Source organism: Muntiacus reevesi, chromosome 21, assembly GCF_963930625.1.
Source record: "Muntiacus reevesi chromosome 21, mMunRee1.1, whole genome shotgun sequence".
Taxonomy (NCBI): domain Eukaryota; kingdom Metazoa; phylum Chordata; class Mammalia; order Artiodactyla; family Cervidae; genus Muntiacus; species Muntiacus reevesi.
In genome coordinates, this window is record NC_089269.1 from 11,205,789 (window position 1) to 11,232,104 (window position 26,316).

Consider the following 26,316-nt stretch of genomic DNA (forward strand, 5'->3'; position numbering starts at 1 on the left):
GCATCACTGACTCAATGGACGAGTTTGAGCAAGCTCCAGGAGATGGTGAAGGACAGGGAAGCCTGGCGTGCTGCAGTCCATGGGGTCTCAAAGAGTCGGACACAACTGAGCAATATGATCCTACAATTCCACTCTAGGCCATATACTCAGACAAAACTAGAATTCAAAAAAATACATGCACCCTAATTATAACAATACAACAGCCAAGACATGGCAGCAACCTAAATGTCCGTGAACAGATAAATGGATAAAGATGTGGTACATATATATAATGGAGTATTACTCAGCCATAAAGACATTTGCAGTAACATGGATGAACCTAGGGATTATCATACAACTGGAAGTCAAAGATAAATGTCATATCACTTATATGTGGAATCCAAAAAAAGATACAAATGAACTTATTTACAAAACAGACAAAAAACTACAGTATGATTCCACTTGTAGGTAATTTTGGAAAATTCCAACTAGTCTGTAGTGACAAAGCTGACCAGTGATCACCTGGGGATAAGAGTAGCAGCCAGAGAGATTACAAAATATACAAGGAAGCTTTTAGGGGCGGTGAGTATATTCATTATCTTGACTAATGTGGTTTCACGGACATATTCACGTCAAATTTTGCCAAATTGTACACTTATTTTTAAAAGGTCATTTGATTTTTCACTGTTGAACCCTTCTGCATATACAGTGCTGTTTTTCAAAGGTTAAATTAAACTCGATAATGTCATTATTCTTTTTTTTTTTTAATATTTATTCATTTATTTGGCTGCACCAGGTCTTAGTTGCAGCATGTGGGATCTAGTTCCCTGACCAGGGGTCGAGCCTGGGCCCCCTGCATTGGGAGCTCAGAGTCTTAACCACTGGGCCAGCAGGGAAGTCCCAGATAATGTCGTTATTCTTACAGCTAATGGGATGCACATTCATGTATTCTTTTGTTTTAAATTTTACTTTCCAATATGGCAAATATCTATATACATGTAAACAGTGGTGTGCGACAGCAGACTCACACCAGCTCACAAGAGCTAATTATACTTCCAGCTATGTGTTTCGAGGTGCTGTATTGATAGCTTGAATTTGGCAGTAAGTACACCTTGGAAGTTGGGAAATACTTCCACAGAATCGACTTTCTCAGACTGCTGGTCGTTAAAGATCTATCAACCCATCACTAGCTATAATACACATAAAGAAAAGCTCAATGGAATTCTTCCATTTTAATTGTGTAAAAGGATTCTGAAAACCACTAGGCTAAAAACTTGACTTTATCAAGCTAAAAGTGTTACTAAGGAGAAGGGGAAAAAAGAGACTTTCAGACATTCAACCATATTAAGAGAATCTTGCAGCTCACACTTCAGTTGCCTTGACCAAATTATGCCACTGCCAGGGGGCTCATTATTGAAACGTTTCCCTTAAAACTAGCTGGGGGCGGGGGGGGGGGGTCTTAAATCCTTAGCTCCTCCCTGAATTTGAAGAACCCTAAGGGTGCCAGGGAGGGCAGGGCTGCCATCTCCTCTAGCAAACATCAAGGATCCATCCCACAATTACTCACAGACCAAAATGTTGACATTAAGATACTGCTCAAAGACCACTCACAGACCAAAATGTAACATTAAGATATTGCTCAAAGACCAAGGTTTCTGCATAATGTATTCCAACTTCAGCAATCAGATAAGAGATTCACCACACAAATACACTTGTATCAGGTGGATCAACCATCAAGGATACCAGGATCTGATATTTTAATAACTGCTTGAGACAACTTGAATATGGAGGATTTAGAGCCGCCCCCCACTCCTCCTCCTGCTCTCCAATGCCAGCCTGAGTCCTTTTTGACGGTTTTATATGGTGGGGAGAATACCAGCATCAGCTTCAGCATCCCAACAGAGCTTCCCTTTCCAGGAAGGGAAAAGGCTGAAATTATTTAACAAGAAAAAAAAAATTCCATTAATTCATAAGATTGTTGATTATCATGTAGAAACATATCTTCCTGTTTCATGACATGTTGGAAACATCAGGATTTTTTGGCCTCCACTGCATAGAGGTCTGATCGCTTCTGGCTAAAAATGGGGATTTGCTGGCGTATTTCAGCCAACTTCTTCAGGTCTGCAAAAACAGAAAAGTGCACTATTAGTAGATGTGATTCCTTACTCGCTAACAGGAAATTCTTCCCCAAACAGTATAGAAACAACCAGAGCCAGTAATTTACTCATGAGCCTTGTCTGGAGGCACATTCAGCCTGGCACTGCTCCTGGTGTCATTTCAAACCAAACCAAGAAAACTCAGGCTGAGACAGAGCCCAGGGCTTAGCCAGAGAACCAAGGATAAATGAGGAGGGCGGGGCATAAAGGAGGCCCTCCCTGTTCTACAGCTAGAGAACCTAGCCTGGGGCAGCAGGGACACCAGACACCTAAACTGGGCCAGAGTGAATCTTACCTATATCTGCATACACGATCGTTTCTTCAGTGCCAGCTTTGGCGAGGATCTCCCCCCTGAAAAACATCCAGGGGACAATGAGTCAGTTCCCTGATGTTTGCTGTTATTTACTATCTCTTTTTCCTCCCTATCTCACAGGCCAAAGAGGAAGGAATCTGAGATTTAAAACAAGAAAATATGGGCATAAATTCCTGTGATGCTTTTGAATTGTGGTGCTGGAGAAGATTCTTGAGAGTCCCTTGGACTGCAAGGAGATCCAACCAGTCCATCCTAAAGGAGATCAGTCCTGGGTGTTCATTGGAAGGACTGATGTTGAAGCTGAAACTCCATGAAGCTACCTCATGCGAAGAGCTGACTCATTGGAAAAGACCCTGATGCTGGGAGGGATTGGGGGCAGGAGGAGAAGGGGGCGACAGAGGATGAGATGGCAGGATGGCATCACTGACTCGATGGGCATGAGTTTGAGTAAACTCCTGGAGTTTGTAATGGACGGGGAGGCCTGGCGTGCTGTGATTCATGGGGTCGCAAAGAGTCGGACACGACTGAGCGACTGAACTGAACTGAACCACTTAAGTACCTATGTGGTATTCTGGCAAGCCATGTGGAATCTCTAACTTTCTAATCTATAAAGTGGAAATACGAACTCTGTGAGGGCTTAGAAAATAAATTTTTTTTTAATCTTGAAGGAATGTGCCTGTTGTGTTTGATGTTCCTTGCTCTGATAAGATACAAAAGTGCTGCAAACAATGCTTCTTCAGAACAATTCCTCACAGCTATCTGAGAAGCTGTCTCTTGGGCTACAGTTCTCAGTTTGGCTTGAATAAAACTTTCCTATTCCTACTATGAAAGTGAAGTGAAGTCGCTCAGTCGTATCCGACTCTTTGCGACCCTATGGACTGTAGCCCACCAGGCTCCTCAGTCCATGGGATTTTCCAGGCAAGAATGATGGAGTGGGTTGCCATTTCCTTCTCCAGGGGACCTTCCCGACCCAGGGAACAAACCCGGGTCTCCCACATTGCAGGCAGGCGCTTTACCGTCTGAGCCACCAGGGAACCTACTTCCACCCTGTCGTGAGAACATTCAAGACCCCTCTCCAAGGGCAGTGTAGCTCTGTCTCCTCACACCTCCCAAGGCTGCTACATAACCCTGGGGGTGGAGAGCGAAGGCGTGGGTCTGCCTGCATCTCTGGGCTCGTGTCTGTGATCCTTGGATCCCTACGCTAACGGCTTTGGGGTTTGGAGGGAAAGATTTCAGCCTACGAGGGCTGAGTGGAACCATGCGCCGCAGGAACCCCACACTGGAACCAACAACACTCCACAAAATCTGAGGAGAAGCTGATTGGGAAAACCATTTCCAATGCTGAGTCTCTTGGCCCAAAACAGGCCTCCAAAAACAGAGCTGTGGGACTTCCCTGATGGTCCGCTGGTGAAGAAGCTGCCTGCCAAAGCGGGGAACACGGGTGCAATCCCTGGTCCAGGAAGATCCCACCCGCCGCTGGGCGACTAAGCCTGTGCTCCACAACATGTAGCAGCCCCCACCTGCCACAACTAGAGAAAGCCTGCGAGCAGCAACGAAGACCCAGCACAGCCAAAACTTAATCATTCATCTAAAACAACACTGTCTGTGAAGTTTACCCAAAGCACAAAACAAAATGATCTGATACAGCAAACAACCTGATAAAATAATTGGTTCCATCTAGGGCCACAGATTTTTGGCACAATAAGCTACAGGCATCATCATTCATGCCGCTTACCTGAATCCTTCTCTAGTCTCTTTCTTTTATTTTTTCCCCATTTGCCCCAGCATGCAAAGATCTCTACGTTAACCCTAGGCACCTATCACAATGACAAATAAGTCACACAGCTCTCAACCAAATGGGGGAAATTTTGCAAAGGAAGAAATACAGGCAAATCTTATGTAACCAACTATGTCAAAAGCAGCCAGCCTGATGAGTAAGGGTTCACCAGGAGAACCAGCTGGGAAGCAGAGCTGCCCAGAAGGTCAGTAAGCTGATCACTAATGTCTGCAGAGGAACCCAGGTCAAGTTTAAGAAAATTCTGAAGCCAACTTGATCCTTCCAGCCTTCCAACGCACCCCAGATCCTAATGTGCGGGAGGCTCACGAGACTCTCCCACTGGCCATATCTCCCAAGGCCTTCCCCACCACACACATCATCTGTGAGTCCTACAAAGTCAGAAGAGAGAAACTCTGGGAACCCCACAGTGACGTGGAAGCCTTTGCAGCCTTGTTACTGATATGTTTATCCTGAAATTTTAGAAATACATATCTGTGTGCGTGTCTATAATCACACAGACATACTGAGAAGTAGTGTGGAATAAATCCAAGTTCTGAATTCAAAAGTCTTGGCTCCAAACACCAATTCTAGCCACTTCATCCTGTGAACTTCAAGTCTACCATCTATTAACTGGCCTAAATAAAGATAAGTCCTTGAGAGCTCAAATTGAGATAATGTGTGTGAAAGCACCACGTAAGCTGCACCAATGCCGGTGAGACACGTCTATCACCATACGGCTCTGTGTGGATCTGGGCAGACTTCCGTGCTGATTTCCCTGAGTGACAGAATGCTTTACCCTCTCACAGCGCACAAGTTCACCGTCCCCCTCAATCCAACCCATCCTCCACTCTCCTCTACGCGTTATGCTGGGAGCAAAATCCTTACCCTCAACTCACTCCAGCCCTAGGTCCAGTGACCCGGTCTAAATTTTAACCCAAAGCCAAGAGTTTGGGAGCCTCTTTTACGAAAAAAACCACCCACCCGTGACTTCTGCCTCATTTCCAAGTTTGGCTGAGAGTGAACGTCACTCAGAAGCTCAGAACGGGGCTGAGGCCGAGCACTCAGCAGGAGAGCTGGGCCACTTCCCTCGCGCACGGAGGGAAGCTCCTGGCACAGAGGGACCGAGTGCCCGGGCAGGCCGGTGGGGAGACGGGAGCGGAGGGAGGCGCGGGGTCCCCCGGAACCAGACACCCCACCTGCCGAGCACCTCTCTCCCCCAGCGGGCCTGCCCTGCAGGGCCAACTCACCACGGACTCACCACGGTGCTGTGCCCCCAGGCCACATAGGAGGCGCTCTGGTCCCGGGCAGGAGATGCCGTGGCCACGTACACCTGGTTATCAACAGCCCTGCAGTAACGACAGAAAAGAGGCAAGCCGCAGAGAGCAGATCTGAGACGCGTTCATCCCGAGTGTCCGGACGCTTCTTTCAAAAACCAGCACAGGACAGGCGGGCTCGGACATGGAAGAGACATTCAAAGCCACAGAACCCTTTCTTCAAAAAAGACCTTTCGGCACAAGCTAGTTCTCAACCGGGGCCACTCTGCCCAGCAGGGGACTTCTGCCAGGGTCTGGAGCCATTTCTGACCAGGGGAACCCAGGTGACCAGAGAGAACGGCCTGGCCTCGCTGGGACAACACCCCGGGCAGGGTTGCAGGGCCCTTCCACGCCAATGGGGCAGTCCCATCACCTCAAATTAGGCAAGAATCCCGGATGGGAGCGCGGCTACACCAGGCCACCTGACCCACAGCCCTCTGGGCTCAACAGACAGATTCATACCAGGTCACCCCCGGCTCTCTCCAGCTTTTCCTGCTTTCAACAAAGCAGCATTTATTAATACTCACGGGATCACATACCCCTACCACCTTCCATCATGCAACCAGCCAAACACTTCTACGTCCCCTTCCAATAAAAACCACTGTCATCTCCAGATGGGAGCCTCGTGGCCATCCCTGGGCAGAGAGAGGAGAATACTGACTGGGACGGAGAAAAGGGGAGTACTCCAAGGGGCTAGAAATGTTCTAGACTTGATCCTGATCACAGGTGAATCCATATGCAAACATTCGCTCATCTGTAAACCTAAGCTAGTACACTTTTGTGTAAGTATCTAATACCTCAATTAAAGAACTCTTCATGAACCACCATCATCTCTGAGCAGCACGTCACGGTCTGCAGAGCACCTCACGCATTCCTGTCCCCTCCTGTGTTACACCCAGCTCTGCTATCTGCCCTCTGCCACTCCTCGGGCGACTAAGGAAGCAGGACCTGTCCCACGCACAGCACAGCCACGCAGCGCTCAGGACTCAGAGGCTAGAAGGACAAGAACCTATCACACGCGTCTTGGCAGAGTACCGAGGCTGGCAGGAAACCATGGAGGATGCGGTAGCACAAGCGCCCCATCACAGCACAGGGACCGCTGAGTGTGACCGCAGGCCTCCCCCTCGGGCTGTCGGACTAAAGGACCCTTGCCTTTGCCTTGGCTCCAGCCGTGTACACTCCGTGGGTCTCCAATTCTCGGTAAAACCTGCTGGCAACTCTATCAGAGACACAAATCCATATTTGAACATAGGAAAACCAAATCACTGCCCGCTTGATGCAGTGAACGCTCCTGGAAATGCAGACATCAGTCCTCAAAATCCACAAGGCTGGTGCTGTGGCTTCTAGGAGGAGCCCACAGCAGACGCCCTCCCCTCAGACGGGAAGACAAAGAGTCGCCTTTGGGAGCTGCCTCTGGGGGCCAGGGCAGCCCGAGTCAGAGGCAGCATTCTGTACGGGGAAGGCTGATGCTTCCACCTAACTGCAAACATTTTCGCAGAGAGACACTGAGATGCTTTCTTACCGGCCTCGCTGAAGCAACTCCCAGTGGGCTGGCCCGGTGGTCAGATTAAAAGCTCCAGGATACACCAGCAGCTGGCAGCCTTGGGGCGAGAAAGGCCAAAGACGACGGATGCAGGTGGACACCCGCAACCACATTAGCCCTCCCTCTGCTCCTTACCTAGCGGGGACCAAACTCAAACTCCCCCAATGTGAATAGATACAGCAGTGTTATGCATGGCTCTGAATTTCTCTAGAGACACACACAACACATACACACAAGTACAGCGGTCCTGACAACCACTATTCAAGCAAAGGTGACTCTGCTTGAAAAACGCGGAGAATCTGTCACTCAGACTTCTCTCACACCGTGTGGACGGCTCCCAGGGTCAAGGACCATGTTTTGTGACGTTCATCAGCTGAAATGAGGAGAAGTCGAATTGCTCTGCTTCTCACAGCTACGACTCCACTGAGACAGCCAGCCTGGAGCCCCTGCCCCGCCGTCTCCTGCCGAGCAGGGTGTCAAACCGTCTGCACCCACTTCACTTCGCAGTGACTCAAGAACTAGGGTCAGAGTGCCTCTGGCAGTCTAGTAAGGATGCTAGTACTGTGGAGTACCGTATGAGGAGCTTCGAGAGTTCTCTGTCTGTAATCCTCACATCTTTCCTATGAGAAAACGGAGACCCACAGTTCTCCAAAGGTTAATTTACCCAAAGCACTGTGCCAATTAAGGGGCAGAGCTGGAACCAAAACCCAGGACTTCTCCCCTGACCTGGGCTTCTCCAGGTCGGCAGGATGGTCCTCTGGACCGAGGTGGCACTGACTACCTTTTTGCTGTTCCCAACATCAAGGGCGAGTGAGTGGTGAAAGCCACGTGCAGGCAGACCTACTGCTGGGCCCAAGTGCCTCTCCAGACACGGCAGGAAGGGCTCTGACGGCGGAGCAGGCGTTTAGTTTAGGAACATGGCTCCTGCCTTAGCTGTGTGGTGTGTTAAACCACAACCTCCGGAAAGCCGCACTGCCCATTCGCAGAAGCAGTCTGAGAACTCACACAGACGTGGAGGTTAAGACCTCCTCCAGGTTTTCTGACCAAGGACTCCCGCCACCCGCAAAGCCCAGAGCCAACCGATCCGAGCACCTACATGACCCGACCCAAGGCAGCCTCACCTCTCTGTGCGTAGATCTGCGCCAGCTCTGCGAAGCGGATGTCGTAGCAGATGCCCAGGCCCACCTTGCAGTAAGCTGTTCTCCAAACAGAAAATGTACAAAGTTAAATCTGCAGCAGGTGCGGCCAGGGAAAGTCTCCAAGATCCAGTGGTCCCAGAACACTGGCGGGAGTACATGCATGCAGGGGCCGTGGAAGGACAGAACGTGTAAGTTTGCTCCTGCGCGGATTTTGCCTCCTGAGAACATCATTTACGTCGGTAGAGCAGAAATGAGAAATTCACTCTAATTATTAATAGATGTTTCTTATCTCAGTGGGAGGGGTTCAGTCATGGCCTAACAGGTACAGGCCGGAAGCTATCACAGCAATAAAGGCTGTGACCAGAGGGAAAGCACAGTCATGTCAAACCCTTAGCTCTCCATTAAACGCCCCGCTCTCCAGACCTCGCACCATTCTCTGCCCTTCTCCCCCCGGCCTTGCAGTCAGGTCTCTGTGAAGAAGTTGGGAAGCAACACAAGGAGACACAAAGGACTGCCTGATCCTGGTCTACGGTCCTGCTGAAAGGGGAGAATTTATCTGGTACGTACGGGTGTCAAAGACAGAGAAACTATCACCAGGACTCAAGGTTTCCGATTCTTGAAACGTGATTTTCCCAGGAACATCGATGTCAAACAGATGGAGCTGAGACACAAACACAGGATTCGGTTACCTCCTTTCCGGCAGGGCTCGTGGCAGTAACAGCAAACACCTTTCCATGGCCAGTCATATGGGGGGTGTTCTAAAATCAACTGTGCAAAGGGCAGCCCCAACCTGCCCACAGCCCACCCCACAAGCTGACTGACATCCTATGAAAACAACTTCTAACACAGGGAACTGGAAAAGTCATGCTGTAGATTGTATGATCCTTCTTCCCTTGGTGGTGTGCAAATCACCGTCTAGATTTCTTACAGAAAGCAATTAATATGCTGCTTTTTTGAATGTCAAAGGACATACACAGGTGAATCATTAGAATGAATGAGTTTAAGCAAGGGTATTATATACAAGGTCAATATTTTAAAAATTTGCTGTATGTCTCCTGTAAGACCAGCTTTCTCACAGGTAACCCTGAACTCTGGACAAAACAAAACAAAAATACAACTACTTAAAAGCACTTGACAATAATCAAAATCAGGCAAAAATTAGACAGAAGTCGACTTCTGGAAGACAGGATCTAGTGTTGGGTCAGTTTCCCACTTGTTTACAACTTTTATTTGGAAGCAAGGCCCCAGCTGTTGCCGGGAGTGGTGATCACAACTACCCACCAACACACCAGCCAAGGAATCAGAGGACAGAGCTTCACAACAGCTGGAAAGTGAGGGGGAAATACTTAAAAGGAGAAAGCAAAAGAAGAGCCCTAAATTTTACATATAAAACCTGTCCAAATCTCTGACTAACCAAGCACTAAAGGTGTCTGGGGCAGACCCTGAGCAGCCCAGCTAGAGCTAAACTTTACAAGAGGCAGAGCAGCTGCGGCTGCCACCCACCTCACCACGGAAGAGTTTGGTCTGTGAGTACGCCCCACCTCCCCACCTGCTCAAATAAAAAACTCAACACTTTTCGGGCGAATGCAATAGAAGTTAAGAGTCTCAACAACATATAATCCAATATACAATCCAAAAAATTGGACACGCAGAGGTATGAGCCAAACTCTTGGAGAAAAGGCAGCAATGGAACAGACCCAGTAAGACCCAGATGTGATCACTACCAAAGACGATAAAGCAGCCACTGAAACTAACCTCAAGAAAGTAAAGAAACAGATGCTCTTAACAAATAAACAAAGAGGAAACGCAGGGGAGAATAAAAGTTGTAAAAAAGAGAATGAAATAAAAATGTGAGAAATGAAAAATTCAACATCTGACATTTTAAAAAAATTTCACTGGATTACAGGAGAGGGGAGATTACAGAAGACTCAGTGAACATGAAAGATCAATGGAACACATGCAATCTGAAGAAGACAAAGTGCTGCAAAACAAAAACAGAAAACCACAGCCTTGGTGACCGGGTTTGGTGAACAGTATCAAAACTGGAGTGCCGTAAGAATCTGAGAATGGGACAGAAAAACATTTAATACTTATTAAATATTTCATTCTAACAATCTCTGCCTTTTAACTGGAGTGGTCACTCTATATTCAATGCTCCCAAGTTTCCCAAATATAGTGAGAAACTAAATTTACACATTAAAGAAACACAAAGCAGGATGGATAAAAAACAAACTTGTATCAGGAATATAAGAGTCAAAACACTGAGGACTAAAGATTATGAAAAGACCTTGAAGGCAGGTAGAAAAAAACACGAATTACATGCAGGAGAATAATACAAATCACCACTGACTTCACACGTCTGTGCATGCTCAGTTGCTTCAGGCATATCTGACTCTGCAACCCCATGGCCTGTAGCCCACCAGGCTCCTCTGTCCATGGGATTCTCCAGGCAAGAATACTGGAGTGGGTCACCATACCCTCCTCTGGGGGATCTTCCCCAACCCAGAGATCGAACCAACATCTCCTTCATTGGCAGGCAGATTCTTTTACCCACTGAGCCACCTGGGAAGCCCTCCTAACTTTGTATCAGGGGGAAAAAAAGAGGCTAGAAGATAACTGAATAATGAATAGTGTCTCTCAAACATCTGAGGGAAAAAAGAAAACTATCAACCCAGAATTCTATTCCACCAAAAACATCTTTTAAGAATGAAGGCAGAAACTGGAGCCCATTATACAGAGTGAAGTAAGCCAGAAAGATAAAGAACATTACAGCATACTAACACATATATATGGAATTTAGAAAGATGGTAACGATAACCCTATATGCAAAACAGAAAAAGAGACACAGAAGTACAGAACAGACTTTTGAACTCTGTGGGAGAAGGTGAGGGTGGGATGTTTCGAAAGAACAGCATGTATATTATCTATGGTGAAACAGATCACCAGCCCAGGTGGGATGCATGAGACTGGTGCTCGGGCCTGGTGCACTGGGAGGACCCAGAGGAGTCGGGTGGAGAGGGAGGTGGGAGGGGGGATCGGGATGGGGAATACATGTAACTCTATGGCTGATTCATGTCAATGTATGACAAAACCCACTGAAATGTTGTGAAGTAATTAGCCTCCAACTAATACAAAAATTTAAAAAAAAAAAAAAAAAGAATGAAGGCAGAGACTCCCTGGAGGTCCAGTGGCTAAGACTTCACCTTCCACTGCAGCTGGGTGGGGGTTCGACCCCTGGTCAGGGAGCTAAAACCCCACATGCCTTTTGGCCAAAAGACCAAAACATAAGCAACAGAAGCTATACTGCAATAAATTCAAAAAGATTTTAAAAACAGTCCACATCAAAAATATCTTTTAAAAAATGGCAAAGTGAAGATATATTCATAAATAACACTGAGAGAATTCATACCTAGCAAATGCTCACTTAAAAATGCTAAAGGTCTTTTTGTTTGAAGGTAAACATACCAGACAGAACTAAGATCTTCAGGAAGAAAAGAAAAATACCAGATATGGTAAACAGTGGGGTAAACATGAAATATTTCTCTTATCTTTAAAATACAAATGACTACTGAAATTAAAAATTAGTATTTTGTGGGATTTATAATGTATATAGAGGCAATAGGTATGAAACCATAGCATGAAGAATGGACCAATATAATTGCAAGGTTCATAAATTTCACATGAAGAAGATTATTAACTAAGAAGCCTATGACAAGATAAACGGTGTATATTGTAATCCCTAGGGCAACAACTTAGGGGGGAAAAAAAAGCAACTACTCAACTCAAAAGAATGCAGGAAAGAGGAACAAAGGGAAACAGTAATTAAATGTCTACATGCTTAAAATCCAATCATATCAATAATTACATTAAATACAGAGTGACCACTCCAGTTAAAAGGCAAAGGTTGTCAGAATGAAAAAAGACCCAACTACATGCTGTCTGCAAGAGAAGTATTTAGATGTAAAGAGACATCTAGATTGAAAATAGATTAGAAAAAGATGTACCATATAAACAGTAATTAGAAGAAGGCTACAGTGGCTTTACTAATATCAGAGATAAACATCAAGGCAAACAGTATACCAGAAAAAAAGGACATATCATAATGAGAAAAGGATCAATTTACCAAGAAGACTTAACAATCCTAAGTGTATATGCATGCATTACCACTGCAAAGATGTCAACTCTCCCCTAAGTGATCACTATGTGTTTAACACCATCCTAATCAAAATTCTTGCAGATTTTTCCTTGACCAAAATTGATAGGCTAAGTCTACAATTTATATCAGCAGGCCAACAGCCACGTATAAACACCTGTGCCAACTCATCCAATGTCTGATGGGTGTACCACGGGGCAGGTCCTGGGAACCTCAGCGCAGATTCTAGAGAGGCAGTGAGACCTGCACATCCTCTACCTACCTTTCTGTGCCTCACCAGCAAAGTTCCGTCAGGCCCGAACACGGCGCAGGTGTTATACAATCTCCCAGCATCCTCTTCAGGAATGGACCCTTTCGTAGAGAAAGAAACACAGAAAGAGACGCAGAGAGACACAGAAAACATTCTGAATGAAGCATCCTTTCGTAAAGGACAGAGCCTTGTTAAAGTTTACTCTCTTCTTGGGTCCAACAATAAAGTTTACTGTCTTCTAGGGGTTACGTAATCATGATTTTTTTCTTCTGGAGTACCATTTTTCAGAGACCAACTTCAGAGTGTGGGTTGAAATGTAATTAAGTCAGAGGCCAAAGAAAGGTTTTAAAACAAATCAAACTATTTCTCAGTTCAGCTTTGCTCTTGAGCAACACTTAAACCGAAGCATTAGTGCAACACAGGGAGCTCACAGTTGCTCAACTTAAATCCACCAGGTCCTGCAACATAACTGCATCCAAAAAGGCCTTAACGTGGGAAGGGATGCCAGTGTTTCCATCACTAAATAGGGTGCCTGTTGCTCCATCTCTGCTTGCTCTGTCCTCTTTTCTCTACCCCTTATTTGTGTCTAATTCTCACTCTGTCAGAATACAGAAATAATTTTGTTTACTGTATTAAACAGAGTTTTACTGTATTTTTATGTAAACAAATAGAACATTTTTATTTAAACAAGCCACATAAAAAAGCTACTTCTTAAAAATTATAGTTGATTTACAATATTACACTAGTTTCAGGCATACAACATAATGATTCAATTTTTTTTTTAAATTGCACTCCATTTAAAATGATTACAAAACGGTGGTTTTATTTCTAAGTGCTGCACAATATATTCTTGTTACCTATTTATTTTATACATAGTTGTTTCAATCTCGTCCCATCCCTAATTCCCCCTCCCCTTTTCCCTCTCCCCACAGGTAGCCACTATTTTGTTCTGTGAGTCTGTCTCTGTTTTATTACGTACATTTGTTTTCTTGTTTTAAATTTCACATGTAAATGATAGCATACAGAATTTGTCTTTCTCTGATTTACTTCACTAAGCCTAAAACTCTAAGCTACCTTCGATGTCAGTGGTCTCTTTATGGGGGAAATAAAAAGAAATTCTTAACACTGTATTAAAGACTTTCAGATACAGTTTTTCTTTCCACATTTCCACCTGCCCTTGTACCCCCAGAGAATATTTTCAGCCGTTTGGTGTGTGTCCTTGTACAATATTCACTATGCCTTAATACATAAATACATATAAAAATACACAGCCTTTTATGTGGATCATTAATCTATAGGGAAGGACCTGTTCATTTCACACCAAACTTGCTCGTTTTCCACCAAAGTGTGTCTTGAAAATCCCTCCACAATCCGACATAGACAGATCTACCTCATTGTTTTCAATGGCTAATTTGTATTCCATGGTTCAAATGAAACAATAGTTTCTCGGATGTTTTTTCAGGCCATTATACCTTGAAGGTAGGACGTTACCTCCAATGACATACATGCTGCACTCCTTTGCCACTTCAGAAAGCTTCTGTGTGGAGTCACCAGGAATTTTCTCTGCATATTCAGGAAAATATTTTGTGCCATATGGAGAATTAAAGCATTCCTAGAATAATGTTGGAAGAGAAAAAAGGGGGGTGGGGAACCAAACTTATTTTAAAGTTCTGCTGTAAAAAGACATAGTTCTCAAAGAGGTAAAAAAATACAACTGATAAGAAAAACACAGACATCTTAGGCTGAAGAGCCCGTGGCCACAGACAGGACTCGGCCCCAGGCTCAGATGGGGCTGGAGTCTGTGCTCAACCGGAAGCTGTCACCTTGGCAAAAAGCTGCACGTGTCTCTCCCTGAATCCACAGAACCACGACTCCCCAGCGTCGGGCATCCAGGACCCACTACCACGGGGCTCACTCGCAGGATTGTAGGTGTTAAGATGAATGCCGAGTCTCAAAACTATTATTAACTACGTAAAGCAAGAAAGCCTGTGTTTTTTTAAAAATACAGAAGCTGTGAAACCCACCGAGGTTAAGACATTTCCTCGTGTATATGGGGGACACGAGGGGATGTTTCTAAGCTCCCTTCCACGCCATCATCCTGATCCTGCAAACTCTCTCACTTCCCTCCCTGAATGTGTCTCAACAGCTCTGTGATAAAAGAAAACTCATGGAATTTCACCTCCGGTTCATTCATTTACATTCACTGAGACTGCTTGTCTGTGCTAGGGAACTCAAGGCCGAGGATCACCAGTTTATAGAAGACCCGTTAGGTCCAGGGGACACATGCAGAATTCAAGTGCTTTCACTCCTGGCCTTTAGGCTCTGACCCCCAGCAACCTAAACCAGCAAGAGGCCATGACTGGATACAAGCACAGGTGAGTTCCACCACTGGAGCGACATGAAGACCTCAAGCGCCCCTGCTGACGACTCCTGTTCACTGGCCTTACTGGTAAATCGCCCCGGGAGCCTAGAATATCAATACAAGCTAGCCCTGAAGAGTCTCCAGGGCTTGCAGAGGGCTGCCTCCTCCCCACCAAGAGGGCGGGGACGGTCAGGAACAGTTCCACCGCTCACCCCTGCAGGCCTCTGCCAGCAGAAGGGGCCGGGAGGTGCCTCTTCTGACCAATGTGGGACTGTCCGTGGGGCTGACCCTGTACCTGCTGACAAACAAACGTGGCCCCATCTTCAGCTGATCCTGTCTTAAACAGGTCACCTAGCGAAGCGGTGCAGCATCCTTTGGCTCACTACATAACTACAGGCTTCCTAACAATTTTAACAATTTTCAACAATTTTTTTTAAAAATGTTGGAAGCTCAGTGCTAAAATCAGTGTCCTGGTCTCGTGAAGACTAGATTATACAAGCAGAGAAGATAAGTACCTGAGGCACTGAGTATTTTGGATTTAGGTAAGTCCCTCTGACTCCGAGGCTTCTGAACAGAGCAGGTGACCTGAAGTTAAAAACCTGTCACCAAGCTGGCATGTACCATCACAAAGACCCTTGCTAGGTCACCTTCCATATGAACGAGGAACCATCCTGGAGTCCAAAGGGAGTAAGCAGACACCGCAGTACTGGGACGACAGTGCTCAGAAAAGGGGTGGCCACCCCAGACTTACAGGCAGGGAGACTATCTGGGCTCCTTTCTTCGATGCCTCCCGGATGAGGCCACAGGCTCGAGTGAGGTTCTCTGACTTGATGGAAGACACCTGAAGCTGGATGAGGGCCAAGCGGAAAGCTGAGGAGGAAGATAAAAGAGAAGAGCGGTCAGGAGATCTGACAGCAGTTCTCAAAGGAGGGTAAGTCTGACCCCCAGGACATGTGGCCGCATCTAGAGACACTGCTGATGGCCACGACGGCTGGCGTGCTACTGGCTATATCCCGTGGGCAGAGGTCAGGGACACTGCCAAACGTGCCACAAGGCATACGACAGCCCCCGATGACAGAGAATTATCCACCCTGGGTTGCAAAGATTCCTTGCAGGAGGGCAGGGCAGCTCACTCCAGTATTCTTGCCTGGAGAATCCCATGAACAGAGGAGCCTGGCAGGCTACGGTCCACGGGGTCGCAAGGAGCCAGATACAACTTAGTGACTAAAGCAATAGCAGTAATAACAGTGCTGGGGCTGAACAAGCTTGAGACAGAGCCACAGCCTGAGCAAGCCTTCTCCAGGCACAAGAATCTGAAGTGAAGCCAGCAGGGCCGGCCTCTCCTGTACAAGGAGAGGGGAGATTGGGCTTGAACAGGGAACTATCCCTTATCCTGCGACCCCGGGCCCTGGTCCATCCTCAGCGCTGCAGGTGAAGCCTCTCTGGCGGTCCCCGCCCCACCGTGAGCCCGAAGGAAGCCGCCACGCCTAGCTAAGCGTCCCCATCGCCAGCCGGGACACGGTGCATCGGTCCAGCCACTGGCGGACGGGGAGCCTGGCAGCCGGTGGGCTGCACACGTGCCACAGGGGGGGACCCTGGGAGGGCCTGCCCACCCCCCGTGAATCTCCCGGTACCCAAAGGAGCACATCATTAAGTAGTAAACGAAAAGCACCATGAAAGACTGAAACACCGTGGAAGGAAAACCAAACAGCACTTCCTGCTGTCTGAACTAGCGGCTCCACACTTGCATTGGAGACCGAGTCCCACAAATCACGCAAGCGGACCTGCTGTCAGCCTGGGGCAAGGTCACCGGTTCCCCCGGGCTTATTCCCTTCTTGAGGCTGTCACCACATCCGACACTTGCTTTTCCCATAGCGCTCTCTCTTAGCTCTTACAATAATCACCTTTACTGGTTAATACTCCTCTATATAAATTTTTTCCTGTTCAAGGGACTAGTGTGGTTTCCAAGTCCCGCCTGGACACTTACTGACAGTTTCTGCTCACGGTCTTGATAGAAGACTACATTAAAGGTTCCCAACCAAGATATAACCCACAAAGCTCTGCAAAACTTCCGGAATTATCTGTAATGGCCTGGCCTTGCTTCCCTACCCCAACTCTGCTGAGGAGTCTAAAATCCCACCCTTAGTGACTTCCCTGAGTATCTCTCCTGTACCTGTAAAAACATCCCCAGGGAAGCAACACTGACAGACCCTGGCCTTTGATGAAGACCTGTTTGGCTCGGGGTTAACCCTAAAAATAGGAAAACTCAATGTCCATTCCTTGTTGTTGTGGTTCAGTCACTCCGTCGTGTCCGACTCTTTGAGACCCCATGGACTGCAACACACCAGGCCTCCCTGTCCATCACCAACTCCCGGAGCTTGCTCAAACTCATGTCCATCAAGTCGCTGATGCCATCCAGCCATCTCATCCTCTGTTGTCCCCTTCTCCTGCCTTCAATCTTTCCCAGCATCAGGGTCTTCTCCAGTGAGTCAGGTCTTCATATCAGGTGGCCAAAGTATTGGAGCTTCAGCCTCAGTATCAGTCCTTCCAATGAATATTCAGGACTGATTTCCTTTAGGATGGACTGGTTGAATCTCCTTGCAGTCCACAGGACTCTCAAGAATCTTCTCCAAAACCACAGTTCAAAAGCATCAATTCTTAGGCATTCAGCCTTCTTTATGGTCCAACTATCAAATCCATACATGATCACTGGAAAAACCATAACTCTATTTGGATGTTTGTTGGCAAAGTAATGTCTCTGTTTTTTAATATGCTAAGTTTGTCATACCTTTTTTTCCAAGAAGCAAGCGTCTTTTAATTTTATGGCTGCAGTCACCGTCTGTGGTGCTTTTGCAGCCCAAGAAAATAAAGTCTGTCACTGTTATTTGCCATGAAGTGATGGGGCTGGGATGCCATGATTGTAGTTTTCTGAATGTTGAGTTTTAAATCAGCTTTTTCACTCTCCTCTTTCACCTTCATCAACAGCCTCTTTAGTTTCTCTTTGCTTTTTGCCATAAGGGTGGTATCATCTGCATATCTGAGGTTATTGATACTTCTCCCAGCAATCTTGATTCCAACTTCTGCTTCATCCAGCCCGACATTTTGCATGATGTACTCTGCATAAAAGTTAAATAAGCAGGGTGACAATTTACAGTCTTGATGTCCATTCCTTGGTTTCTCCTAAATACAATGAGAAGAACTAAACTGAACCTGGAACGTAGCTTGTCAAATAGTTTCAAAGAATGGATGAAAACAAAACAGGAAATGAAAGCTGGGATGATTACTTTGGGGCAAACAGCCCAAGCTGTCACCAGAACATCACAGACCCCACGAAGTCCCCACTGTAACTGAGAGGTGGGGCTTTGTCTCTGCTTCTGCGGGAGGGTCAGCTGAGACCCTCCACGGCTCTCGGATGGCCTCCTCTCCCCGCTCCCACTGGGAAGGTAGCTGTCCAGGACCAGGGTGGGGACTGGCCGCCATCGTGCAAAACACCCACTCCACAGAGGGGCCAGGGCAGGACAGTTTCACCACTGCAGAGTTCCTTGAGGCAGAGGATGGGATCCCAGTCACTTCCTCTCAACTCCAAAATGAACACACTTTTCACTTTCCGGTCCCTAGTAGTAGTGTTAGTCACTCAGCCATGCCCACCTCTTTGCAACACCCACGGACTGTAGCCCACCAGGGTCCTCTGTCCGTGGGATTTTCCAGGCAAGAATACTGGAGTGGGTTGCCATTTCCTTCTCCAGGGGATCTTCCCCACCCAGGGATTGAACCCAAGTCTCCTGCGTTACTAGTAGATACGTTACCGTCTGAGCTACAGGGAAGTCATCAGGACCCTGACTATACCATACTAATCCTTGATTGTTAGATTACAATGAATAGTGTTCATGTCCCTGGCTACACTAACATTCATTGTAATCTAACAATCAAGGACTCACCAAGGGGAAGGATAAAATATCTTAAGCAAAGAGACCAACAGGGAAACAGCATAGGGAACGCACAGGTCTTTTACACACATAAGCATCCGTGGATTATCGTTGGCGGTATTTTGTATGAAGAAATAAGAGGCTTGCAGAGGGAAAGGTCCAAGAAACCAGTCAAAAAATTAACTGGCACAGCCATGATCAAGCCAAAATCTGCACTGCAGACAGGAGGGGCGCCTTGTTTGTTGCTGGATGCGTGGGGGAAATCCTGTAACTTGAAAACACTCCTCAATGGAGTCAGATCAACGCTGCCCTCAACCTCACCAAGAACCACAGCTCTTAAGTTCATTAGTCTCTTCTGAAAGACACAGTCACACTCAGAAGGAGGTGTGTTAAAGGACTTCTATACTCCAGTCCTGAAGGTTCATTCAGGCACCAGCTTGCACTGCACTCCAGGATGTTGAAATGAAAATCAGAGAGCACTCCCACAAACACTACCACCTTGGGAGAGCCTCGCAAGACCTCAGTAGGAACAGTTTATGTTCATTTTAAAGACGGGAAACTGAGGTCCAAAGCGATCAAATGACTTACTGACATGGCCTGCGCCAGGACTGTAATAATCCAGGTCTCCAGGCTTCTAAAGCCCAGAGCACTCCACGGCCTCGTGTCAAAGAATCAGGCACAGACTTGGGAACAGAGCCAGAACGTCATCCCTGGGGCTGATCCTGAGTGGGGATGTGTAAGCAACCCGTGACACCAGCGTGCTCTGCTGTGTCCGACTCTATGGACCCCGTGGACTGTATCCCACAAGGTCCTCTGTCCGTGGAATTTCCCAGGCAAGAATACTGAGGTGAGTTGCCATTTCCTTCTCCAGGGGATCTTTTCCACCCAGGGATCAAACCTGCCTCTCCTGCATAGGCAGGTGGATTCTTTTACCTCCGAGCCACCTGGGACGCCCCCAAGAAACATGTTAATACCTAACCTGAACGTTCAAGGTCCAGGGGCAGAAATTTTTGCCCATTATTGTTGTCGTTGTTGTTCCAGAGAAGGCGGCACTGCCCAGTGGGTGTGAGGGGGGCGCAGTGTGGAGCAAATTAACGAGTTCACTTACCACACAAGCCCGAATCAAAAACAGGCGCTTCATTTTCCCCTGACAGGGCTCAAACCACAAATAATCAGGGCTGGTGCCTTTGCAAAACCCAAGTCCAAACAATCTAACACTAGCAGCAAGCTCCAAGAATCCCACGGGACAGACTCTCACCCTTGAGGTATCGTGAGTACTGAAAGCCTGACTGAAAGTGCACAGTCTTCGGGTCGTGGAGCGGGGGTGGCGGCAGGGAATACGAAAGACCAGCTGGGAGGGTGCGGAATTTGCATTCGAAACAAGCACCCTTCCCGCGCCGATGAAGCCGGAGCGAACCGGCCCGGAACGCTCGTGGGATCTGCCTCACGTATCACACGAGCCCGCGGGGCCGGGAGCAAGGTGCGGGCCCTTCCGGCGCGCGGGGCCGGCGCTCCCGCGACCCCGCTGGCGCTTTCGGAAGCCCAGGGCCCCCGGCGGGCGCCGCGCTGCGCTCCGCGGCCTCCTCCTCCCCGCCGTGCCCGCGCCCACAGCCCCACGAACACCAGAGCAGAGAAGGCCACGGGCGCGGCGGGGACGAGAGATGGAGAGAGGGGCTGAAGGGCGAGACGCTCCGCTGGCGTCGCCCCCGAAGCCTCCACTCCGGCCCGAGCCTGGGCCGCGGCGCTACTTACAGGCCATGGCTCTGCCGAGAAGCACCATGGGTACCGCCGGCGGAGCACTGGTCTCTGGGCCAAGGCCGCGGCTCCGGAGACGCCGCCGGACGGGGCGGGGCCAAGCGGCGTGAGGGGCGGGGCTTCATCGCCCGATGCCCCGCCTCTCGCCCCGCCCCGTCCCTGGGCCTTTTGACTGGGCTCAAAGGTTGTCTTCTTTCCAGCGCGCCTCAAATACCTGCTAATCTCTTGCTGTTTCAGTAACATCCTCGTAGTCAGATACAGAAAGGCCAGGGACAACCTAAATCGGGGTGGTGTGCTAGTAACTGCTTAACAACCGGCCTCTCCGAGTCTCAGCGAAAGGATTGAACCTCTTGCTAGTTGAATCACGTCTGTGGCCAGGGGAGATACTTTACCTTATACTGATTGTTGTTTGGTCGCTCAGTCGTTCGTGGCCGATTCTGTGACCCCATGGACTGCAGCAGGCCGAGTTCCACTGTCCCCTATCTCTCCTGGAGTTTGTTCAAATTCATGTCTAATGAGTTGGTGATGCTATCTAACCAGGTTGCCTTGGGGGATTTGAACAAGTCCCCAAAAGGAGTATAGAATTATATCAGTTGATTTAGGCACTCTGGGTTTGGAGTACAAGGCTGCTATGTGATGCTGCTGCTGCTAGTCGCTTCAGTCGTGTCCGACTCTGTGCGACCCCATAGACGGCAGCCCACCAGGCTCCCCCGTCCCTGGGATTCTCCAGGCAAGAACACTGGAGTGGGCTGCCATTTCCTTCTCCAGTGCACGAAAGTGAAAAGTGAAAGTGAAGTCGCTCAGTTGTGTCTGACTCTTACTGACCCCATGGACTGCCAGGCTCCTCTGTCCATGGGATTTTCCAGGCAAGAGTACTGGACTGTGTTGCCATCGCCTTCTCCACTATGTGATGAGAGGAGGGGAAAAGAGAAACTAGGTTCAGACAGAATATTGTCAACAGCAGTTCAGTCTTGCAAGGAAATCCAACCAGTCCATCCTAAAAGGAGATCAGTCCTGAGTGTTCATTGGAAGGACTGATGTTGAAGCTGAAACTCCAATACACTGGCCACCTGATGAGAACAGCTGACTCATTGGAAAAGACCCTGATGCTGGGAAAGATGGACGGCAGGAGAAGGGGACGACAGAGGATGAGATGGCTGGATGGCATCACCGACTCAATGGACATGGGTTTGGGTAAACTCCAGGAGTTGGTGATGGACAGGGAGGCCTGGCGTGCTGCGGTCCATGGGGTCACGGAGAGTCAGACACGACACAGCGACTGAACTGAATATGCTGAAATCTGCTAATGCTGTTTTAGGATATTTGCATTTATTAGGACTGATTTTTAATTTTTGTGTTTGCACTTTCGTCAAATTCGGGGAATCAAAAAATAATAAAACAAAAACTTGCTACTCTTTAAAATTTTTTAAGTAATTTATTTTTGGCTGTCCTGGACCTAGATGCCGCACAGGTTTTTCTCTAGTTGCAGTGAGTGGGGCTACTCACTTGTTTCAGTGTGCTGGCTTATTGTCGTGGCTTCTCGTCGTGGAGCACAGGCTCTCGGGTGCAGGGTCTTCAGTAGTTGCAGGTCCCAGGCTTTAAGGCACAGGCTCAATAATTCTGGCACACAGCTCAGTTGCTCCATGGCATGTGGGATCTTCCCGGATCAGGGATTGAATGCGCGTTCCCTGCATTGGCAGGTGGATTCTTCACCACTGAACCACCACAGAAGCCCAATTTGCTACCCTTTTTGATGGTATGGAATAGTTCAAATTATATTGAAATATATCTTAAGTTTTTAAAAGGATACTATAAAAAACATTTTGAGGACAATTAAGGGACATTTAAATATGAACTGGATATTTGATGCTTTTATTGACTTTTGTGTGAAAACTGTGATAATGCCAGACAGTCTTCATCGGAGAAGATCCATGCTGAAGTATTTAGGGGTGAAGTGTCAGAATGTCTGAGTTGAGAATGATCAGCAAAAAAGAAAATATGTTCTTATATAGAGATGTCAAATATGGCCAAATAATTACCAAATCTAGGAGAAAGTTAGAAAATTGTTCATGGTACTATTTTAAGACCTTTTAAAAGCTTAAATTTTAACACTTTCATGATAAAAACTCAAGAGAAAACACATAGTAACAAGCTTTTTGAAGCTTTAACAGACTAACTGAACTTGGCTTTGCAGCAGGAAGATCTTTAATAACCTTCTAAACTCTATGTGCCGCGTGTCTAATCGCTCAATCATGTCTCTTTGTGATCCCATGAACTGTAGCCCGCCAGGCTCCTCTGACCATGGGGATTCTCCAGATAAGAATACTGGAGTAGGCTGCCATGCCCTCCTCCAGGGGGTCTTTCCAGCCCTGGGATAGAACCCGGGAATCCCGCATTGCAGGCAGATTCTTTACCATCTGACCCACCAGGGAAGCCCAAGCATATTTGCAGTGGGGAGTCTATTCCTTCTCCAGGGGAACTTCCCAACCCAGGAATCGATTGGGGGTCTCCTGATTGCAAGTGAATTCCTTACCAGCTGAACTACCAGCTACCAAATTCTGCTATTCTTATGGTCTACTGAGGTTCCATATCAATAACCTCAGATACATAGATGACATCACTCTTATGGCAGAAAGTGAAGAGGGACTGAAGAGCCTCTTCATGAAAGTCAAAGAGGAGAGTGAAAAAGCTGGCTTAAAAGTCAACATTCAAAAAACTAAGATCATGGCATCCAGTCCCATCATTTCATGGAAAATAGATGGGGAAACAGTGAAAAATTAATAGACATTTACTCCTTGGAAGGAAAGTTATGACCAACCTAGACATCATATTAAAGAGCAGAGACATTACTTTGTCAACAAAGGTCCGTCTGGTCAAGGCTATGGTTTTTCCCATGGTCACATATGGATGTGAGAGTTGGACTATAAAGAAAGCTGAGAGCAGAATTGATGCTTTTGAACTGTGGTGTTGGAGAAGACTCTTGAGAGTCCCTTGGACTGCAAGGAGGTCCAACCAGTCCATCCTAAAGGAGATCAGTCCTGGGTGTTCATTGGAAGGACTGATGTTGAAGCTGAAACTCCAATACTTGGGCCACCTGATGCAAAGAGCTGACTCATTGGAAAAGACTCTGATGCTGGGAAAGATTGAAGGCAGGAGAAGGGGACGACAGAGGATGAGATGGTTGGATGGCATCACTGACTCAATGGACATGGGTTTGAGTAAACTCCAGGAGTTGGTGATGGACAGGGAGGCTTGGCGAGCTGCGGTTCATGGGGTCACAAAGAGTCAGACACGACTGAGCGACTGAACTGAAGTGAACCAAACTCATAATACTGCAACCCCTGCAATCCTGGAGGGTACACAGAGGTGGGTATTCCAGAGTAAATTCTAGTTCTCTGGGTATCAGACCAGTGGAGAGAGGATACAGCTACATAAGTGCCTGGTACAATCAGTGACAAGTATTTTCATTTGATATTCATGAATAATAACTGGGCTATTCAGATGAGTAAACAATTTTAGATGAGTAGTTCAAGGGAGTAATTGACTACATGTAGAATGTAATGCCATTAGTTTTAAACTCCCTCGTTCCTCTTCCCCATGTGGATGAACACAAAGAAGAATCTAATACTTTCAAACCTGAAATTGGAACACTTAAATTCCACTGTAAGGATAGCTCTCAATTTCCTAATTTTGTGGTATCTGTAGAGATTTACAAATGGGTGGAAAGGGAGAAAGAGAGAGATACTGTCATTAAGAACAAAGTTTTGAGGACTTTCCTGGTGGCCCAGTGGTTAAGGGGCTGCACTTTCAATGCCTCCAATGCAGCAGGTACAGGTTCTATCCCTGGTTGGGGAACTAAGATCCTAATGTGCATGTTGGCATGGCCAAAAACAACAACAAAAACCCACAAGATTTTGAGCAAATTGTACTGATTTATTTACAACTGTAATTTATAAAGAGTAACACAAACATCTTTACATTAGTATTATGAAAAAAGTCCCATGGCTGAAATGGGCAAAAAATGAGACTTCAGGACATTTCTAAAAGGGGCACCAAAAGAAAGGGGGAAATGCAACACAACAGTCGTGGGGAGTTATAAACATCAAGTATTGTACCAGGTGCAGTTTCATGCAAATGTCTTCAACCACTCAAACTGTTTTTATTTAGATACGAGAATAAAATATCTTGAACTATGTTGCCTTTTACTCACGTGATTTCCTTTAAGTAAATTAAAATAACTGGCTGTAAACAGGATACATATGAATATTTCTATCAACCCCTAGAGATAATCCATGACATTTTAGGACATGGCGGGCTGTGAGGATTTGTTACTTCCCAAACAGATTTTTGTAAGCAGTCATTCCACGGCCCCAAATGTGTTCCTGGATTTCTTTCCCCAAATGTGTCTAACACAAACCTCAATGAATTAAACTGAGAAAGCTGCAAAATAAAGCAGACCACTTGCAGTTTTGTCATATTAGGAGAATAAAAATCATTTCAAACCACTAGAACTTTAATAAGAAAACAAAAAACAAGAGAAAAATATTTCATGAAGTGATGATAAAAACTAGTTTATACAGATCTCCGATCACCTAGCTTTTCTTTAAATCAGTATTAGTGTGGTCACAGACATAATCTCACAGAAGATAAATCCATGTGTGCCCAGCACCTGTTTTGAAATATCCTAAATCAAATACTCCTCTTGTAATAGAGACCAATGACACTTTTAAAGATACAATTTTGTCCCCCAAGTGTTAATTTTAATCGTAACATGCCTACCTACTTATTATAATGCTTTTAACTGCTCCTTTGATACAATTAGGATGAAGTTTAGTATCTAAAGCACTCAGTGTTAAGATTATTAGCTAATGGTACAAAGATGACTCAGAAACTGACGTTTCAACATTTTACTAGCTGGTCTGAATTTGAGTTGGCTGGAATCTTCACCCATTTTATTAAAAAGATTTCACTCTTTTTAAGAACAGAAACAGCAAGCTAATTATTGATCTATATAATACTTTTTAGTTTCTGATACTGCTCAGTGGGTAAAACTAAATGTAGCCATTAAAGGGGTCTCTTCAGTGAATTCTATCTCTAATTTTCAGTGAAGACATTGCAAATACACATGGGAATGGTTGTTTTTAAATCTGAAACTGATGCATGTTCTCTTAAAACAGCTCTTCAAAACAGAACTGCATTCTGCACCCTTAGTTTATAAGGGCACAGGGTCAGCTACTTTAAAGTCATTTGATAACTGACCTTTATAAGAAATCATTTTACAAAACCAAAAACGCAAAAGAAAATTAAAAAAAAAATTTAACTGTCCAGAGTTTGATTATAATAATTTACACTTTCTTAGGCTTGCTATTTAAGCATCCCCATAAGCAAATGAAAGTCTCCAATTAGTATTCAGTCGGGGAAATATGTCCATATTTCTCTTGGTTGCCTTAATTTCTTTTGAAATAATTTTTGTTTGCATTAACTTTCCAAAGCATCCAAAACTTTCATGATCTGTTGTTTTATGGCTTTGGTAGCATCTCCTGCATTTGGAATCAAATACCTGAGGGGGGAAAAACACACATTAATAACGGTGCCTTCTGCTGAGGACTCAAGAGTCACTTCCAATGGGGAAGTAACCCACACATCCAGC

General features: G+C 46.4%; 2 protein-coding genes across 4 annotated transcripts in view; both read right to left on the bottom strand.

Annotated features, from left to right (window-relative positions):
- Nucleotides 1-1,196: 1,196 nt before the first annotated feature.
- NIT2 (nitrilase family member 2) lies at nt 1,197-20,780 on the bottom strand. Of its 2 annotated transcripts, XM_065913471.1 has the most exons (10): nt 20,664-20,780; nt 15,737-15,855; nt 14,115-14,235; nt 12,636-12,724; nt 8,788-8,881; nt 8,203-8,277; nt 7,061-7,139; nt 5,473-5,571; nt 2,431-2,486; nt 1,197-2,100 (listed from the first exon to the last, which is right to left on the bottom strand). In XM_065913471.1, exons 1-10 carry the CDS (start codon nt 20,689-20,691, stop codon nt 2,009-2,011), a joined length of 852 nt encoding a protein of 283 aa, XP_065769543.1. In that variant the 5' UTR covers nt 20,692-20,780; the 3' UTR covers nt 1,197-2,008. The 2 variants fall into 2 exon arrangements, with proteins under 2 accessions (XP_065769543.1, XP_065769544.1); XM_065913472.1 differs by lacking the exons at nt 15,737-15,855; nt 20,664-20,780 and having other exon boundaries at nt 14,096-14,220.
- A 3,798-nt stretch (nt 20,781-24,578) lies between these two features.
- Nucleotides 24,579-26,316, bottom strand: part of TBC1D23 (TBC1 domain family member 23) — a 55,992-nt gene continuing 54,254 nt past the window's right edge. For both annotated transcript variants that reach the window (XM_065913474.1, XM_065913473.1), the window contains one exon: nt 24,579-26,226. In XM_065913474.1, coding sequence (XP_065769546.1) covers nt 26,145-26,226 — 82 coding nt within the window. In that variant the 3' untranslated portion in view covers nt 24,579-26,144. The remainder of the gene's footprint in view (nt 26,227-26,316) is intronic.